The sequence below is a fragment of the Zingiber officinale genome, chromosome 8B (assembly GCF_018446385.1).
Source record: "Zingiber officinale cultivar Zhangliang chromosome 8B, Zo_v1.1, whole genome shotgun sequence".
Taxonomy (NCBI): domain Eukaryota; kingdom Viridiplantae; phylum Streptophyta; class Magnoliopsida; order Zingiberales; family Zingiberaceae; genus Zingiber; species Zingiber officinale.
The window spans coordinates 60659893-60680001 of record NC_056001.1 but is presented as its reverse complement, the minus strand read 5'-3'; the positions used below and the strand labels follow the sequence as shown (position 1 = coordinate 60680001).

The window sequence follows — 20109 nt, the reverse complement described above, 5'->3', positions numbered from 1 at the left end:
CTCGGCTGTAGTAGCATTGTCCGTGTGTGGTTCGCTCGCCATGATTCTACTCTGCTGATCTGGTCATCGATGTAAGGCCGAGTGGGGTAGTCGCTCGCACCTACTACACTTAGCATTCATTCCTGTCTCGAGCGTCTTGGCTCAGCTAGTGGGCGAACTAGTGATGATATCGGATCAGGCCTTTGGCGTCTCGATCGGACGAACCACCTACCCGTCTCACTTATGATTAGAGATATTGATTATCTTGACTTTGACCTCTATTATAACGACGACCTTTCCTAATATGGACCCGCCTGATTACCGTATCAAACTGGATATAATTGTGAAATTTTCAGAGCTTCAATAAAATATCATAAAAATTAACCACCTTTTATTTGATTATATAATTACTAAAACACCCTTTAAATTATTTAAATTTCTCCTGTAATAATAATCAATCTTCGTGAATCTCAAAGCAACGAACTTGATGGTTTTCGACTGTTGATCAGTCATCCACCCTGAATCCTCTCCGTATTTTTATGACCATGGGCAACTAACTTCGACCCTCACTTCGACCCGCTCCTTCTCATACCCCGTGATGAGGCGGCGGCGGCTCCTCACTTCGACCCGCTCCTTCTCATACCCCGTGATGAGGCGGCGGCGGCTCCTCACTTCGACCCGCTCCTTCTCCACTCGCTACAGCGGCCGAATCGTCCGAGCCGACTCCTCCGGCGGCGCCCTCGCCGTCGAGGTCGACCCGCCGAACCTTCCCCGCGACGTCCGCGGACACCCCCTCCCACGTCGAGACCTCGTCTGCCGAGCCGCCCGCATCCTCCGTTCGGCCTCTCCCGTAGCCGATCCCCTCCTCGACCTCACCGACTACTTCCAAACCCTAAATATCATCCCCACCACTTCCGAGGTAAGCGAGATCCTCAAGTCCGTGCGGGGCCCTGACCGTGCGCTCGAGTTTTTCCGCTTCGCCGCCTCCCTCCCCGGCTTTCGCCACGATTGCTTCACCTACAACCGGATCCTCTCGATCCTCGGCAGGGCGGGCGAAAAATATGATCAGTCTATACGTGAGATCCTGGACGAGATGGACCGTGATGGGGTCAGGGGGAACATCTCGACTGTCAACATCTTGATCAGCATCGTCGGTGGCGGAGAAATCAACCGGTGCTCGGAGCTCGTTAAAAAATGGAATTTGACGTTTACTGGATACACCTACAAGTGCTTGATGCAGGCCTATGTAAGATTTCGAGATGTGGAGGGAGCGTTTCGGATTTATGAAGAGTTGAGAAGGAAGGGGCATAAATTGGATATTTTTGCTTTCAATATGCTCTTGGATTCCCTCTCTAAGGCAGAAAAGGTGTGTTTGTGTGTGTGTGTGTGTGTTTTCCATTATTAAGTTTCTTTTGTTGCATTATATCTTGCTTTAACGACTTTAACTTGTAGTTTTTCTTCTTCTTGTTGATGTTGCATTTCTAAAACAATTTTCTGACTGTTTGACGAGTAATGTTGCCTAACAGTAGTTTATGAAGTACATACTCTGTCTACAAAAAAGAAAAATGACAAATTGTAATAGTCTTTCTAAGATGAATTCCACTGGATGTTTTTCTCAGACTATGTGCTAGTTATTTGGTAGTGATATTTAGTTTGATTGGTAAGGAAGTAACCGGGATTTATTTTTGACTATGTTGGAAATCATTAAGTAATTCTTTGTTGAGCTATAAAAATATAGTGACAAGAAATGTATAGGTGAGAAGTTCTCTTTAACGTATCGACAATGTAAGATTAATTAAAGCTATAATTCATGAGAAGTGGTTATAAAGGGAAATGCAGCAGATTAACTTTTAGTTGGTTTATCATGTTAATCTCAAGCACTAGTGGGCACAAGTACAGAGCCTATTTCAGTTTTTCTTTTCCCTCTCAGAAAAAGGATAGAGCAGGACCTGAGAAAGATGTTGAAAAATACTGAGAATATACACATACATATTTATTTATTTATTTATTGTTTAGTTTGATCATTAGCCATGTTGGGAAGAAGTCTAGCTACCTAGTTGGATTCACTTAACTTACATTATTATCATGACCGTTTTGTATAGGCACTCTGACTTACCAGTTGTGTTGCTTGAATTATAAAGTAGTCTATTTATTGCGTGTTTAGCTTTTGAGAAGTCTTTATGATGTCTAGGGATTCCAACTTGGTTATGTTGCATTTTCTACTTCTAAAAAATCTCTGCAATTCACTTTAATTTAAAGTCACAGATTTTTATTAGTGTGACAACAACATTCGCTCAAAGTTCATAGACTCTTGTAATTTCAGTTTGCAAGGTTATGTTTGTTGAACTTTATGCACGTATACTGATCATGATTAAATTGTATCACGATTGATTTGTACTTTGAGCCTGAATCTTGAGTTGGTAATTGCATTTAGATCTGATGCATGTTATAAGGAATTAAAATATGTATGTGATTTAGAAAGATGAAACTATTAGTTCACATGGTCAAGCAAAAAAAAGCTTCCAGATTGGTTTATTGAGTCTATTTTCCTTTGTGGTCTATCACTTCTATAAGATGAAAATAAGAAATTTAGTAATTTTTGGTTCAGACAAAACTTCCTAAATTGATATGGCAATTTGCTTATTTTCTATAGAAAGACTATGCTCATGTCAATTACCTCTATTTTTTTTCTCTTTCATTTGATGTATGCCACTTTAACAGGTTAAACAAGCTTACAAAGTTTTTGCAGATATGAAATGTTGTCACTCCAAGCCAGATGCATATACTTACACAATTTTGATAAGAATGCTAGGAAGGTTAGGGAAAACAGATGAGTTCATCTCCTTATTCGAGGAGATGATAGTAAAAGGCTGCACTCTCAACATAATTGTTTATAATACTATGCTCGAGGCACTTGCTAAGAATCATATGGTTGATAAAGCTTTATTTGTATTTTCCAAAATGATTGAGAATGGTTGTCAACCCAATGAGTTCACATATAGTATATTTGTGTTTATGTTAGCAGCGGAAGGGCAACTAGTTAGACTTGATCAGGTTGTGGATGCTGCCAATAAGTACCTGAATAAGTCGATCTATGCTTATTTGGTAAAGACACTGAGTAAGCTAGGGCATGTTAGCGAGGCTCATCGTATGTTTTGCAGAATGTGGAGCTTCCATGACAGTGGTGACCGGGCTGCTTGTTTGTCTATGCTTGAGACTCTTTGTAGTGCAGGTAAGACATCAGAGGCTATGGAACTGCTGGCCAAAATAAATGAGAAGGGGATAAATGCCGATACTGTTATGTATAACATGGTATTCTCAGCTCTCGGTAAGCTAAAGCAAGTATCATGCATTTATACCCTTTACGAGGAGATGAAGACTTCAGGCCTTTTGCCTAGCATATTTACTTATAACATTCTAATCTCAAGCTTTGGTAGAGTTGGTTTGATTGATAAAGCTTCCGAAGTGTTTGAAGAAATGGAAAGAAATGACTGTAACCCTGATATAGTTTCCTACAATTCTTTGATAAATTGTCTTGGGAAAAATGGAGAGCTAGATGAAGCTCACATGCGTTTCATGGAGATGCAGGAGAAAGGATTGAATCCTGATGTTGTGACATATAGTACGCTAATCGAATGTTTTGGTAAATCCAACAAAGTTGAGATGGCTTGTCGGTTGTTTGATGAGATGCTTGCTGAAGGATGCACTCCGAACATCGTAACATACAATATTTTGCTTGATTGCCTTGAGAAGTCTGGGAAGACAGCTGAAGCATACAAGCTGCATGCATCTTTAAAACAACATGGGCTGACTCCAGACTCAATAACTTATTCAATTCTTGAACGATTAGCTAGTCGGTCTCACAATGTCGTGCGAGTTCGCAAACAAAGCCGAATTACTGGATGGGTTGTGAGCCCCCTGAGGTAGCAAAGAAGCCTAATTGCAGATGTATATATTTATTTGTTCACACCATATCAGGCATTCCTATGCTGATTTTATAACAATGTCTAAATTCCATTAGAAAAGATGAAAATTTTGTTTCTTCATTGTATACAATCACCTGATTGCATTGAAGATATCCATTTGGATATGGTTGCTGTACGATCAGATGGAAAGATGTCGATTATAATCATCATTTTGTATTCAAATACTGATTTTATTTTTGTTTATTAAACTTTTAGATTCTTGCAAAGTTCAATTACTAGAATTTGTTTTCTTTTGGATATATTGTCTTTATTAGCAACTGTTATCTTGTGTGTGCTTTTTTTTGGTCTCAAGGGCCATTTCTGAAGTTCCAAATTCAGAATTTTTTCTTGATCAATATAACAATTATCAGACACATTATTGATCAATGGGGTTGAGGCATTTTATAATGTTAAATTGATAGATTCTCCTTGATCAACAATATAAAAGTGTTAAAATTCCAAGTTCATGAAGATCCAACCGAGAACATTTCCTCAAACCAACTTAATTAAGCCACACAATAAAGCAAACCTGACTTTGTTTGGGTTCAATGCTTGCACAATCATCAAGAAGATATATAGGTTTATGATCTTATCAAGTTGAGAAAGGAAGCTTTGACGCAAAGTTGTTGACGTGTCACCTTGATGTCACGGATTCGCTGAGTCTTGAAAATAACGTCTTGCAAGGTAGGGTAAGGCTTTGCTTTTAGTATAACTAATAGATAATTGCATTATTCATCGCACATCACAAAATAATCAACTTGATTTTAAAATTTGATTCAAACATAACATCGAGGACCAAAGCTTGACCTCAACAAATGCATACAGATTCTTGTTGTGTTATGGCCCATACAAACAATTTCGACACAATGGAATATGATAGATCTTGAGCTCGAGATCAAATGCATGGATTTGGCTTCACATTCTCATTTGATTTTCCCTGAACGTTGGCACAGGTTGATGTTGTCGTCTTGTTCCCTCTTGCATCGCCGGTGTAATGTAAGTCGATATCATTTAGTATCACACCTTGACATGGAAACGAGCTACTACAAATGAACTTGATGGCTTCCGCCGAGGAAGAAGTTCCCTTGACATTTGTGAACTTGATATCATAGATTTGAACACGAGATGGATCCTATAGCAAGCAAGATCAATAAAGGGAACTTATCGTTAATACACGAGCTAGCTTTGAACACCAATGTTTGCTTACCTTTTCGGCGCAAGAAACGTAGGGGCAATACTCTTGGTCTATTATGATGGGGTTGTAGACGTTGTTCATGGTGATGTCCTCGTAGGTAAAGTGGGCAGCCTTCAACAGAGTCGGAGAAGATTGCCATGTCTTGATTCGCAACCCGTTGGTCGTGCCATTCAAGGTGCAATTCCTAACCGTCAAGCCAACGACATCGGTTTCGCCCGAGTTCTTACCGAGGCTCCCGACACTAATGCCATGGCCAGGGCCACAATGCACATTAGAGATGGTTAGGTTGGAGTTTCCTGGTCCAATGGAGATGCAATCATCCCCAGTGCCAATGGTGGCATCTGTAATGGTGACATTGGTGGAATCAGCAACATGAATGCCATCGGTGTTTGGGCTGTCTCCAGGGGCATTGATGGTCACAGACTCGATATCGAAATTCTCTGATGAAAAAATATGAATGTGGAACAGTTTGCTATCCACAGAGGAAATGCTTTTGATCTTTGCATTCTTCACAAAACTGAACACCAATGACTGCGAATTGCAAAATGAATATACAGATTCATCAAAAGATACATTCATAAGATTAATTAGGGTCGTAAACGAGCCAAACCGAGCTAAACTTTATGTAGTTCAACCTTGTTTGATAAGCTAACCGAACCGAACAATGCCAAACCGACCTAAAATCAATTAAACCGTTGAAATGATTAGCTTGACTTGAGTTTGATAGTGTTATCGAGTTCCTAATTCAAACTTATTTAGTTTGTTTGAAGCTTTTATATTTTTTTAGCATGTTTAGTTTTGTTTGTTTATTTGTTTTGAAAGCTTCTTTGCTTAATTATAAGTTTGATAGAGTTTTGTTTGTAGAAGATATTGTTCATGGATAGATGAGGTCAGGAATATTAATGACCTGAATATTTATTTAAATTTATTCATTAAGTTTAACAAGTTATTTAAAGCTATCTATTTAATTAACTTTATGTATATTGAACGAATATAAAAAATTCTTGTAAAATTGAATACTAAGTTTACTGATGAACATTTGGCTGATTTAGAACCCTAAATAAGATGTTCTAGCACTATTATTATAAATAATTAATAATAATCAAGTTAGTCCTTGTGAATTTTAATGAACATTAAAGAACCTAAATTATATATTGAACGATATTAAGAAACAAACTAAATAACAAGAAAAGCTTATATACCATTGGAAGAATCTTGCAACTCCATTTCTTTGGGCATTTATTGTAAGGCCATGCCGAAGATCCTTGTCCGTTGAATATTCCACCGCCCGATATCACTAGTCCATTTATGTATTGGAAGTCAACCCAATTTTCAGTGTAAGCATTGAGGTTGGTCGATGCAAGCAATTGCCCTCTCAAATCGATCGCCATGACACCTTTGCAAGGCCCTTTGAAGAGTAAAGGACCGACCAAATATGATCCTTTGGGGATTAGTATCGTTGGATTCCCTTCGACGACACAAGATACATCCCATGCCGCTTGAAAAGCCTACGATCATATGAAGAAGACAGTTCAGCATATATACTTAATTACGATCGAATAGTTTCAAAAGACATGATCAAAATCACCTTTGTGTCATCATTTTTGCCATTTCCTAGTGCTCCATGCTCCTTCACATTATAAACATTGCTCGATTGGGCAACACACGTAGCGCACCATATCGAGAACAACAAGCTAATTGCAAGGATGGCGTTGTTCAAATCCATTTGTTATGGGCCTTTGTAGCTAATATCTACTCCTATTGTTGATGGTCGCTATAATGTGATGTGTTCTATACATACAACAACTACTATTGATGCAAGTATAGAACACACACAAAAAAAAAGAGAAAGCTTTGATAACCTGAATTGCCTGACTTCTAATAATTTTATAGGCAAATCGAGTCAAAACTTTCTTTTATGTTTGTGGTTAGTAGAATTGTAGTTCTATATTTAATATCTCGATCGCTAATTTTGTTGTTGCCCTGGCCTATTTTTATAATAGTATGGTTGGCTTTTTTTTGTTTTTACATTAATAATATATATAGCTAATTGGTCTCTCTGAGCAAAAGGTTTGTCTCATTGGCTTTCGATTGATAATATAAAACCACATTATATAGTCATAATTGAATAAAGACCTCATAAATCGGGTTTCTATAGTTGGGTCGAGTTGGATTAGCTTGATTCATGAAGAATATATATATATATATATATACTTCACTTGTTTTGGATTTCTTCTCTTCCCTATATATCCTCTCGTTCAATCGAAAGGAGCGATCAAAGAATTCAACCAACTAAATCGGATCGAGATAATGGGTACTTGATTCATCTACTCTCCTATCAATCTTTTACAAATCAATTGGTCACTTATTGTTTGGGCAACAATGATCCTCCTCAAGTACGAACTTTTCAAGCTACCCTTGTAAGGTTTGTTTGCATGGAAGGTGAAAAAGATAATTTCTTAGGGAAGAGCCATCAAAGATGGCATTGGACAACAAGATGATGATGCGGCCAAAATCGGTCATCGACGAGGTGGGCTTTGTAATAGAGGGCGTACCTCATTTCGGTGATTATTTACTTGATCTCCTGGTGAATGGTTTGATCAATCATCTTATATATAGATGGTCTCAAATTTAAAAATTAAGTTGATGAGTATTTTTTTTCTTCTTATATTTGATTTTTTTTTTTCTTATGTTGTTCATTGTGTTCATCCCTTAGTTATTTTTTTTTTATATTTTGTAAAATTTATGAATTGTTATTCAAATTTCCATTTTTTAGAAATGGAAAATATGAAAAGCCGAAATGATTTTCACTCCTCGACAACTTACAATTTAATTTTTATTTTATGTACCAAAACAGAATAAATAGCATTAAGTTTAGAAAATTGAAGCACACTAAAATAGATTAGAAATATTCTTAGCAAAATATAGCTTGATATTCAACATTATAAGTCTTTGGGCAATTAGTAGTTAAATTACTTATTAAACTACTTCCAAGTTTAATACTTCAGAATTTTATTAATGTCAAAATATCCTTCTTTTCATTTTGTTATTACGATCAATAACCACATTAATAAAGGAAAAGGTAATCAAAAATTGAGTTAGTAATAATAAAATAAAATTTATTTAAATATAAATGATAATATTGTTGGGATGGAATCTAATAGTATATGACAATTCATATAATTAATTCCATAAGAATTGATTATGGTTGTTATTATATTATTAGTAAAATATTAATAATATTTTTTTCTAATATTATTTGTTCACAGACCTATTCAAATCCACTTCAAAACAATCCAGCATACTCTGCTGTCAAGTAATTACTCAACTCTTTTATATTTTATTTCTTGTTCTTGAGTTTTTTTTTTTTTTTGAATGATGAAATTATTACGATGTGACCTTATGATTATGGGTTCAAGTAGCGGAAATAGCCTATTACAATATAGGATAAGATTATGTATAATAAATATAATATGATCTGATCCTCCTTCGGAATCCCGTATTAATTGAAACTTCATGCACCAGGCTATATTTTCCGCCCTTAATTCTGATGTGTTTTCCTTTGTTAACGAATTCAGACCGTATTTTGTGAATGACGATGATGCCGTAGCACAAAAGGTCAGATATCACTAATGCATCGATAATAGTTCACCATATGTTCGATAAATTTTCTTGTTTTCTGAAAATTTAACTGACTTGAGAACTATATTGCACACACTTCAGGTTGTGGTTCATAAGAATGATCTGAAAGGGATGCACTTTCGGCGAGCCAGGCCTCGGCAAAAGGTAGGTTTCATTGAATGAATATCCCGAATATCAATTTTAGAGATCGTTTACATTTCACTAATCTTGTCATCTTTGATGCTTCTTCGGGTGTTCTTTGAGTTGGATGAGGTGCATGCTTGCATTGTGACTTGTGTCCCGGACTCAACATGGTGATACGAGAAGTAGTGTGTGGACTATACAACATGTATGGTGTTTGCAAAGTTCTTGGAATCGAGGTGAGTGTTCAAATGTGGTATCGCTTATCGGTTTGGGTTTGTTTAGGGACTTAAAATGACTGTTGAGACCTCTTCTAGGTTATATGTTTTCAATGGTCTACAAACTTGTAGGGTGGATATAAAGGCTTCTACTCGAGCAACACCATTAACTTGACACCGAAGAGTGTCAATGACATCCACAAAAGAGGAGGTACTATCCTTGGCACATCGAGGGGTGGCCATGATACATCAAAGATAGTAAATAGTATCGAAGATCGCGGTATCAATCAAGTTATCACAAATTCTTAGACTATGTTAGTTATTCTAGTTACATATCAGACATGTCAATTTGTTTCGATAACAAAGATAGCTTGTTATTATTTTAGGTTTGTATTATACGAGGCAATGGAACTCAAAGAGGGGTGGCACTCATTTATGAGGTAAATTTGGGATAACTAGTTCAACTGCTATATGTATTGAAGGCTATCAAGTTTCTTATGCTCTACATTTTTGTAGGAAATTTAAAAACGCAGCCTGAATGTTGCAGTAGCCGGTATCCCCAAGACTATCGACAATAACATTGCGGTACTTCAGTTTCATTTCCTTGAAATGCTCTTGCTTTTCCATAGCATTTCTATTTGCATTTATTTCCCTACCTCATATGATTAGGTTATCGACAAGTCATTTGGTTTTGGCACTGCTGTTGAAGAGGCTCAGCGGGCGATAAATGCCACTCATGTGGAAGCTGAAAGTGTCAAAAATGGTATTGGCCTTGTGAAGCTTATGGGTCGCTATAGTGGTTAGTTATCTCTCTCACGCTTGCTCAGACTAGCAGTTATTGTTGAAAGTTTGTTTTATAATAACATTCAAACAATTCGATACCGCAGGATTTTCAAGTAGAGATGTGGTACATGTCTCGAGTCATTTTCCCTTGCATATAATGCTGTGTGATACCTTCTAAAGAAGAATAACTTCAACACGTTTTCTTCTTTTTGGCAGGATCACTTTAAAACGAAGATGTCCATAAACCTCAGATACGTAGGTTTGTTGCAGGTGCGAAAAAAATTCAGTTTGAAAAAGAGGCTTTGCTTGTCGATTTGCTGCGAGTTAAAACATATGTTTGGGTGCAGATCCAACTTACATGATTCGAGCAGTACCGAGCAATGCATCGGACAATGTTTACTGCACTTTGCTGGCTCATAGTGCTATTCATGGAGCCATGGCGGGCTACACTGGATTCATCACTGGACCTGTCAATGGAAGACATGCTTATACACCTTTCCATGTAAGTGTCGCGCCCTCTTTCTTTTTCGCTTTAGTTCTTTCGGATGAGAGCACATTTACCTGCTAACCTTGTCGGTAAACAGAGGATTACCGAGATGCCAAACAAGGTGGTGATAACAGATCGTATTTGGGCGAGGATGTTGTCTTCCACGAATCAACCCAGTTTTCTTAGCTCCGCTGATGTTGAGGAGGTGAGGGGGGGCGAGAACGAACCACCAATGCAGCTTCTGGAGGACGGCAAGGATTGCTGCTCGACACCACCACCTCCTAATGCCGCACCCTGAATTCATCTTCACACCCACAATTTGCTCACCTTTGGTTGGAAGTAAAACATAAACATGCATGGACCTTTGCGTTGAATAATGCCACGCAATACATTTTTGCCAGGGACTTGTTTTTCGTTTATCATGTTCGAAACTTCTATACAGAGGGATAGTATTCAAAAATTATGCTTTCCGATTCTGCAAAAAAACGCACATCTAGCTTTGTATCGAATAGCTGGAATTAGGACTCTTTACTAAACACAACGTTGATGACTTCTTTCAAATTTTTGCAGCTGATGATTTCGATATCCAGATTCAGGGACTTGAGCAATTTATTGGCTGTCTCTGGTATGATGCACTTCTTGAAACCCAGTTTGGCAAGAGACATTAATCGCTTGTCGATTCTCGGGACCTTCACGGAGGAAAGCAAATTGCAAACAAAAATCATAGCACGCACCACGCACTAGAAGAGAGTGATAAACTCTTAGAGATCGAGATTTTTTTTTAAAGTAAATACGACTTACAGAGCGAAGCTCGCCGCCTAGCCCAACCTCTCCAATGAAAGCAACATTGTTCGGGATTGGAAACTCCAAGAAGCTGAACAACAAAAATCCTTCAGTTGCCTTTCAACTTAAAAAGTTAATCGAAGAAATGGAAGTTCCATTTTAAGTTGTAGGACAAATATTTCTCATCAAGTCGTGTCAGTTCCAACTAAAAATATTTGCTTTCCTAGTCTCTTCCTTTCATCTGAGGAAATTAGGAGTAAAAACCACCCACCGACAGTTAAAATGCAGTTATATGAATAATGATTCTCAAATTCAAGCACTTGGATGTATCGAAACCACCTACGTGTCCAAAATAATTTGATAAGTTTGTCCATCTAAATCATTTAAGGTACCAACCAACGGAATATAAGTTCATTATAGTTAATTTTAAATTCTTAACATGCATAAAGCGAAATACACATTGAATGGATGTTTCCATACCTGCTGGAAATTGCAACTGCTATCGCCAGATCTCCTGCAGTCTCTGTCAACTCAAATCCACCAACGACATTGAGGAAAATGACCTGTAAAATATTATAAAATCTAGTTACAGACTTTTTCAATTACCCTGTCATAAAAAATAGCTGTTAGGTGATGAGTTTCTTCTGCAAGAATAATATCAAAAGTATAGACAAACTCTTTAAGTATAATTTTATATCCTTCTGGTTTTAGTGACATTAGTAAAAGTCAAATTACAAACAGTGTGTTGGATCAAGACGCAATCTAGCTGTTCCTTAACCATAAGTCGACCACGGTGGGGAAAAACAAAGTTGATTGACAGATAGAAAACATAAAACGGTTAACATGGGCAGGAGAGTTGACCAGTAGCATTTGTTCAGTCTTAATTGATCTTTGCAATTGGAAGCAATATTAATGAAATTAAGAATCATTGAGTCCTTGAAACATTAGACTGACTGTACAAAAGATATTAAACAACAACAGCAACAACCAAGCCTTTTCCCACTAGGTGAGGTCGGCTAACAAATATTAATTGAAGATTTAAAAAAAAACAAAAGCAATAAACTGAAAGCGAACAGCTAAACAGCTCAGTTGAAAATGAGAAAATTGCACATTGTTCGTGAGTAAATGTTGCTTATTGCAGCATATGCATAGGTAAAAGGATACCACACTCCATTTTCATGGATAATTTTGGTTCTATCAAAACTGTATACAGCCCAAACAATTTTAAGAAAAGGTCCTTAAAAAAGTAGCAACCCAGTAAAAGTATTTAAAAATAAACAACATAAATGTTCTTACATTGTCTTGAAGCTTCAGACCAGCTTGTTTAATAAGGACCTTCAGAGAAAAAGTTTTTATTAGGAGATAAAACAATTAGACTGATAATTTAGATATCAAGTGATGTTACATTTTTACTAAAAGATAGTTGAAGAGAAGAATTTAATACCTCACAAAAGTCCAACTCTTGTTGAAATATGTAAATTGATTATTATTACAAACAAGATTTGTGACATTTGTCCACTAGAGAAGATATTGAAGGATCCTCAATCAACCAGCAACTCCATGCTCTACTATTAAAACATTTCCAGTTATATGGGATCGACCTCTCTAGTGCTTGAAGATGAAATGATTCAAATGCTCAAGCAAGAACATTTTGTTTTGTAACGGATCTAATAAAATACTGGATCTGATTCTTCTCCTCGGTGCCTCAGGCACAGCATGTCAGTAGGCCCAGCACAACGCCATCTCATTCTAGCCGGGGACCAAAACCCCATAGCTCAGGATGAGGTTTCAAATCTTCCATAACAGTACTAGAAACTTTTATATCCTAGGCAATTGTCATGAAACATTCGTATATATAATTAAATCCATTTTTCACATGTAAGAACAGGCAAGGAAGCATCTTAACTGATAGCTTTAAGGAATTTAGTGCTACTTACAGCAATCATCAAAGAAGCTTTACGGTCTCCTATCCCGTTGAAATATCTTCTAACTGAACAATCAGATGCGCATAATGCCTAGAGAAGAAAGGACACATTATTTATGTCAAAAAAGGAGTGGCAGAGGAGAAATTTAGAGGTGGAGAATTCTGGAGGTCGTAAAAACTACGCTTACAAGTGTGATAAAAAATCAAAGTTAGTTCCCAACAGAAAATGGACAATCCTGATTCAGATGCAACTCATAAAAACATAACATAGAGTTGATATACACATTTGCAGCTAATAGTTTCTTTGAATACTCGGTGAAAACTACTCCTAGCCACAAGGTAACTTGATGTAGATATCAGAAATTTTGAGTGTTCATACAAGTCAAAAGTTTGGAACAAAAAGTTGTCATACAACAATCAAGAGTCATGCTACTGGAACTTCTGAAAACTGATATCTAGAAAAGAGTACGTAGGTTAAGAGGTGCAACATAACAATTATAGTCACTGGTGATGGAGATGCAACATCATTATGCTAATAATTCCTTTATAATTTAAAGCTGTCATTCTGAGCATCATGCATACCGATATGAATGTTCTGGATTAACTCATGTTATGCATCATCTTGAAAGGTAAACAAAAGCTGTAAATGGTATAATAGCATGAGATTATATTGGCAAGCTACTAACCATATAGTAATAGGAAAAGTTGAAGATACAAGATAAACATGTAAGAAGATACAAATAAGCTAGAACATTAAATCAAAAAAGAATATCACACAAATGTATACGGCAAACATACTATAAAAAACACAAAATAGCATTTTTGACTCAGTGAACTAATGTGACAAAAGCTTAGCTAAATATGAAGCGCCCTCGACAAATAGAATATGAACTCAACAAGGTCATAAACAATGGAAATACATCATACACCATATGTGGCCCAGCTTTATGCGCTATAAACTATGATTCTATGCTTATCACAGATGATAAAAAGACCAAAAACAAAACGAACATTTCATTTCTTTTCTTTTAAAAAAAATAAATAGCATGTTGAATATATATGAAGAACTACCTGGATCTCAATCAAAAAAGTTCGAGAACCATCAAGGGTTACTGCTACTGCACGACCAACTAATACATCAGAGTCAGAAAAGTCTTCACTTAGGAATATTTCACTTGGATTTTGGACAGCTTGCAAGCCAACGTCTGACATTTCAAACACTCCAAGCTGATAAAAACAAAGTTATTTTGTATAGATTTCGACATTTGATTGCATTTATTGATGCTACAGTAAGCAATAACAAGTGTATGGATTTTTGTTTGGAATGCACAAGGACTAAAGTTATAGCCAATTACAGATTTGATAAAATGGTCAACCAGTATATCAAGACCACCTAGTACCAAGAAAGTATATCATAAATTATTAATGTACCAAAAGTATAACATGAGTATATGAATATTTTTGCATTGGTGTCATCGACTATAGCTACCTTGTGTATGTCCTTCTGCTAATAACCTTTGCCTAATATACCACATCTCAACCTAAGTAGTACAACAATGAATTGGTACAGCAAAATGCATTCAGATCTATGATTCTTCAATAATAGGTCAAGGGGGTGTTTCCTTGCAGGTACTAGTAGTTATTATTTTCCAAATAACACTTTGAACCATCAAATACAGAAATACTAAATGATGGCTCGAATTCCAAGTACAGATAATCAAGTTGTTTAACACCTCAAAAAAAACACACAAATAAATAAACAAATGAAATGCATAAAATCTCATTTGAATAAAGAAATATAGTATTATCTTGAAAATAATTCAAGGTACTTAGACACAGTATGCTCTACAAAAGAGTTAAAAAATTGGCAGACAGATTGATCTAAATAGCAGATCTTTTTCAGAAAAACATGACAAAGCGGATGAAAAAAAGGAAAATTGAACCATTCCAGTCTAAGCAACTAATTCCATAGAACTATGATAAATAAAGTGCCTTTTCAAATACATAATGTAACATGCCTATGGTACCTCATCAGTTGAACCAAAGCGGTTCTTCACAGAGCGCACTAGCCGATAAGATGTGTACCTATCACCCTGTATCAACAGAATCTTGATGGGCACTTGAGAAGAGAAGTTTACATATAATTTTCAAACACAGAAGTCCTATTCCATTATACAGGAAGTTACGTGAAAAATATGATGAATATTTCTTAAAAAAAAAATACTTGTGTTTAAATTCTGCATACAAACTTGTGAAACAGAATAATATCAAACTTGTGAAACAGAATAATATCAAACTTGTGAAACAGAATATTATAAAGAAAAGAGATAACAATTTAGAAAATTAGGATAATAAAACAAGTTTAAAAAGGATTATATAAAAAAGTAAAAAAGAAATAGAGAATAGAGCTCCTGGAAATTTTCATTTTTCTATAACTGCAACAGAATATGGTGAAATCATGTTGTGTCAAATATTCTTAAGCAATTGATTCCTGATTTATTTTACTCATATTATAAGAATACAAGCAATACAAAAAATAGTAATGAAATCATTGATTGAAAATTAATTTATTAATACATTAATTTTGAAGTTTGTAAGTATGATAGAAGTATAGAAATTAAATCATTTTAAATTAGTCCATTGGCTCCATTAGTATGCGCTTGATCCTTAAAGGGACTCGATAAACTGATTCAAATCAACAGTAATTGATTGAATTTTTATATACTTAAATTAAGGATGATGAGTCAATCACTGCTGTTGAATTGGTAGAAGTCTCGGCTTTCTTCTGAGTCTACTTGTGTAAGGATGGCAGCAGGGTGGGTTTGATCGAGTTCAAGTTCTTATTAAAGTAGTATAAGAAAGATCTTGATGAAATATTCGAAGACCGTCACAGGTATGAAATGAGTTTGAGTTAGAATGCTAAGGTGTGGGTACCCATGTGTGTTCAGAGTATACATATTTGCAAGGTGTATTCTGTATGTCTATGTATTAGATATCAAATTTAAATTTTTCACATTTTAAATTATTTTTTAAAAAAAATAATTTTAGGCAATGTATTTAAGCTGAAACCAAATCAAGCATTTAAGTTTTAGGTGTCAAATTGAAGTTGGTTTAGGATTTGATTGAGGCCATCAAGTAGAAATGCTGAGATTAGAGTCACATGGATTCTAACCAAGAACAATTTGGACTCAATAAACTAAATTTCTATTTGAGACACTAGTTTATTTGCATTGGATTGGGTTAATCCAATTTTTGAGAGTTGAGAATTATATAAACTTTCTTCCTCTTTCGTTCTCCTGTATTCCCCCTTTTCTTAATTCCTCTCCCCTTCCCATGGCGCCATTGCCTCATGCACCTCTTCGTGTGCAACCATATCCCACCCACATTGTCGACCTCCCATCTTCCAACAACATTCCCGCTGTCTCTCTCGGTTTCTCCTCCCTCTCCTTGTTCTATTGTCACGACACCAGCCAAAGCTAAGGCAAACAAATGTCATTGTCGCTGACACCACTCTCTCCCCTTTCTCTCGATTTGCTTCCTTTTTTTTTCACTTTCCCTCACTTTTTTTGTGCCTCGCCAGCAAGCTCATCTCCTGTGCACCATCATCGTTGGTGCTAGAGCAAGACTAAGCCACCAGCCCTCTTGCTCTCATTTTCTCCCTTTCTTATTCCCTGTGCCCTACACTGCACATGCCTGACACTTCCACACCAGCCTCTTGTGCCACCATGTGCACACCCCAACGTTGTTACACAACACCAAGGTGCACTCGGTGTTGTAGTCAATTTATAGAATTTCAAGATCTTCAAGTGAATAATAATAATAATCGGCAACCTCTCATAGATTGTGTTATAGTTATATATTATGTTTCATTACTCAATCAAGTTGCAACACTTTAATTTTTGTTCTTTCGCATTACTAAAGTTACCTCTAACATAAATCCAAAATCATGAAGATGACTTCCTATCACTAGTAAATCCAAGCTAATCATATCATCAAATGCTTCACTGTTTGAATATTCCTAGTTCTCATAGAATCATTTTATATTATACTACGTTTTTCTACAATAAAACAAATTTATAATTTAATCCCCCCTCAATTTAGCAAGAAATTAATTTCTCTCTCTCCCATTCTCTCAATTTGAGAAGAAATTGATCATTATTTCCTTCTCTCTGAAGAGAAATTAACTATTCTTCCACTCCCAATTTGAAAGCCTTATCATGATATCATCACCATCTCTTAGATTTGGAAATTTTGTCCAATTTAGAAATCTCCTCTCCATTTGAAAATCAATTTTCTCATCCCAAACTTGGAAGATCGTCAATTTAAGAAAGGGTTAGCAACCGTTGTCTTGTTTCGAAATGGGATTTCCAACAAATAATGAAGTTGATTGATATCTCTCCTCTCTATATCTTCCTTCCTTGGTTTGAGCAGCCCCTTCACTCGTGCATGGTAGGAACCATCAAGGCTCTGTGGCTTGGTGTTTGACATTAAGAGAACATTTCAAATTGAGTCACAGCATCAACTTGGTAAATTGGCAAGGATATGACAGTTCATGTTTTCTCCACCTTTTCCATTGTAGTTTTACTTTAAGACATATATGTTTTGCTTTAGGGCAACATCTTAGAAGGTGAAAGACAATGGTTTTGAATCAAGTACTTGTCTTCATCAGTCTCCTTTTTGAGGAAGGCGAAATCAAGGCTGACATCCTAGCTTGGAATGGTGAGAGATCAATAACATCTAAACGTAGGATGAGATTGTAAGATCAAAAGATCTAATTAATTTCTAGAATCATTTATGAAAAATATAACAATTATAATTTTTCAAGAATTGATTTTGATTGACATGTTTTGTTTAGCAATTTTTATATTTCTCTTCTTTTTAAAGCTACCTATGTAGATCCTCCCCTTTGATTAAAAGATGTTTCCGATGAGTTAGTCGCCCCCACAGAAAGCCTTGATCGATGAGGATCAATTTAGAGGGCAATCTTGTATTTGGTTGCGTCACGCTACCAACTTCTATCATCGAGATTGTTTGGAAGGACCATAGCCTTAGGTAGGAGGCACATATAAAAATGTGACATGGTACCCCTCGTGAACAAATGTACGGTATAATAGAGATATGTATTATACATACATTTTGAGTCACCTAGGGAAGTGTTCCTAACATAGTTATTAAAAGCGCTCGCCTCACTGCGCCTAGGCGCAACGCACAAGCCACAGTCAAGCCTCTTGCGCCTCGTCAACTTAAGCGTGCGCCTTGTGAGAGGCATTGCGCGCACTTAAGGTGTTTGGTCTTACAAAACTGATGAAGATTCAACTATACAAATCTGAAACATCCGATGACGATGATAATAATATGATTGAGAAAGATGATGAAGATTTTGATGATTTAGATATTTGAATTTTTTTTTTTAATTTGAATTATGTGTATAACATATTTATTTACGAGTGAATTTTATATTTAGATTATTGTTTAATATTTTATCCATTATAATTTTGTTAGTGAAATATTTTAGTAGAAATTCCCTATATATGTTTGAATTGTAAAAATTTATATCCAAAATGCCTTACTTTAGTAAAGTGTGTGCCTCAATGCATTGCGCCTTAGGCCCCACAACACTTTTGCACTTTTAGGCGCCTCACGCCTTAAATAACTATGGTTTCTAATATGACTATATAAAGTGTTGGCCCATGTTTGGCCACCTCGTACACCTTGCGGGGTGTAGAAAATTAAAGAGGGATATTTTGTATCAAAAAAACAATGAGAGAGATTGTGGATAAATACCTTCTCTTAGGCACAGGGATGGTGTGCATCTTAACACCATAATTTAGAGCTTACCCTTGAGTTTAATGTGAAGAGAATGATGAATTGAGTTGCATTATTGTGCATATAGTAAATGTATATAGTATGTTCAAATGAAGAATGCAGCTATGAAAATTTTTGTCTTTAGCATGAGTGTTTGATAGCATTCATACATGTGGTTTGATGCCTAATACCATGTTGTTTGGGCATAAGTATTAGCAGATTTCATACCAAGATCAGTTTAACCAGAGGTGTTTTCCTTGCAGCCTTGAACTTAATTAGATGCTAAAAACACAGATCTAACAACATAAGCTCCTATGAGGAAAATCAGACACACGGAAGCAAAGTAAGATGATAGATTTAACATTGCATATCCCCTTTTTCTCTTCTCCCAGCACAACAGTTGCAAATTATGTATAAGTTAATTAGTATCTTGTTTCTTTATTATACACATAAAGAGTATCTTAAATTCAAAAAAATAAATAAATAAAGTATTGCAAAAAAGCAATATCAAGCATTGTGGGGTGTCTTGAGTATAGGATAAAAACCTCCATATAGAAAACAGCATCCACTATATGCTCCAAGATGCGAGGCCCAGCAATATCTCCTGTTTTTGTCACATGCCCACTCTGTTACAAATAAAATGTCAACAAATATTAATAAGATTTCTCAATCATTTAAAGTTAGATGGAGGCAAGCAATGCACTCATGAAACTATAAATAATTCCATTGAATAACTGATACCTTCTTTGTTCACACATAAATGGCCATACAGTGGCTCCCAGTGATGTAACTAATTTCACAACTATTCACCAATAAGTTTCAGATGGAGGCTAAAATTGGTTAAAAAAATCTAAATTTGTTAGAAAAGGCTTCAATGCGGCAATGTAGCTATCAGAAGAAACCCCTATCTGAAGAATAATTAATCTTGTCAATCAAATGCAAAAAGAAAAATTGCATCGCCAATGATGGGATTAGTGGCAGGTTCAACAACTCATAATTACTCAATATCATGATGCCAGGGGAAAGAACACATAAATACTCTAATAGACCTACTCAAAGTGTATTGTTCCTCAATGCAGAATGAGGATCAAATTCAAATAGTACTGATGTAAAGGGCTAGCTTACCAAGAAAACAGGGATATTTGTCTGCTTAGCAAATCGGAGTAAGGCCGATGTGCACTCCTTAATCTGTTTCGCAAACAAAGAAT

General features: G+C 36.0%; 3 protein-coding genes and 1 pseudogene across 4 annotated transcripts in view; 2 read left to right on the top strand and 2 right to left on the bottom strand.

Annotated features, from left to right (window-relative positions):
• The first annotated feature begins 531 nt into the window (after positions 1–531).
• Positions 532–4204, top strand: LOC122014453 (pentatricopeptide repeat-containing protein At1g51965, mitochondrial-like). Its single transcript, XM_042570684.1, has 2 exons — positions 532–1345; positions 2701–4204. Exons 1-2 carry the CDS (start codon positions 578–580, stop codon positions 3904–3906), a joined length of 1974 nt encoding a protein of 657 aa, XP_042426618.1. The 5' UTR covers positions 532–577; the 3' UTR covers positions 3907–4204.
• A 635-nt stretch (positions 4205–4839) lies between these two features.
• Positions 4840–6865, bottom strand: LOC122013879 (exopolygalacturonase-like). Its single transcript, XM_042570091.1, has 4 exons — positions 6728–6865; positions 6342–6647; positions 5152–5670; positions 4840–5076 (listed from the first exon to the last, which is right to left on the bottom strand). Exons 1-4 carry the CDS (start codon positions 6863–6865, stop codon positions 4840–4842), a joined length of 1200 nt encoding a protein of 399 aa, XP_042426025.1.
• A 753-nt stretch (positions 6866–7618) lies between these two features.
• LOC122013878 lies at positions 7619–10687 on the top strand (annotated as a pseudogene).
• Positions 10688–10729: 42 nt separating this feature from the next.
• The window catches only part of LOC122014452 (DNA repair protein RadA-like), a 66002-nt gene continuing 56622 nt past the window's right edge, over positions 10730–20109 (bottom strand). Inside the window, exons 8-16 of one of the 2 annotated variants that reach the window (XM_042570683.1) lie at positions 20027–20089; positions 19447–19527; positions 15124–15189; positions 14168–14323; positions 13110–13187; positions 12469–12507; positions 11653–11735; positions 11191–11263; positions 10730–11078 (exon numbers count right to left, since the gene is read on the bottom strand). In XM_042570683.1, coding sequence (XP_042426617.1) covers positions 10908–11078; positions 11191–11263; positions 11653–11735; positions 12469–12507; positions 13110–13187; positions 14168–14323; positions 15124–15189; positions 19447–19527; positions 20027–20089 — 810 coding nt within the window. In that variant the 3' untranslated portion in view covers positions 10730–10907. Of the gene's footprint in view, positions 11079–11190; positions 11264–11652; positions 11736–12468; positions 12508–12616; positions 12998–13109; positions 13188–14167; positions 14324–15123; positions 15190–19446; positions 19528–20026; positions 20090–20109 lie in introns of those variants that run through there. The other variant, XR_006120680.1, reaches the window with a different exon arrangement.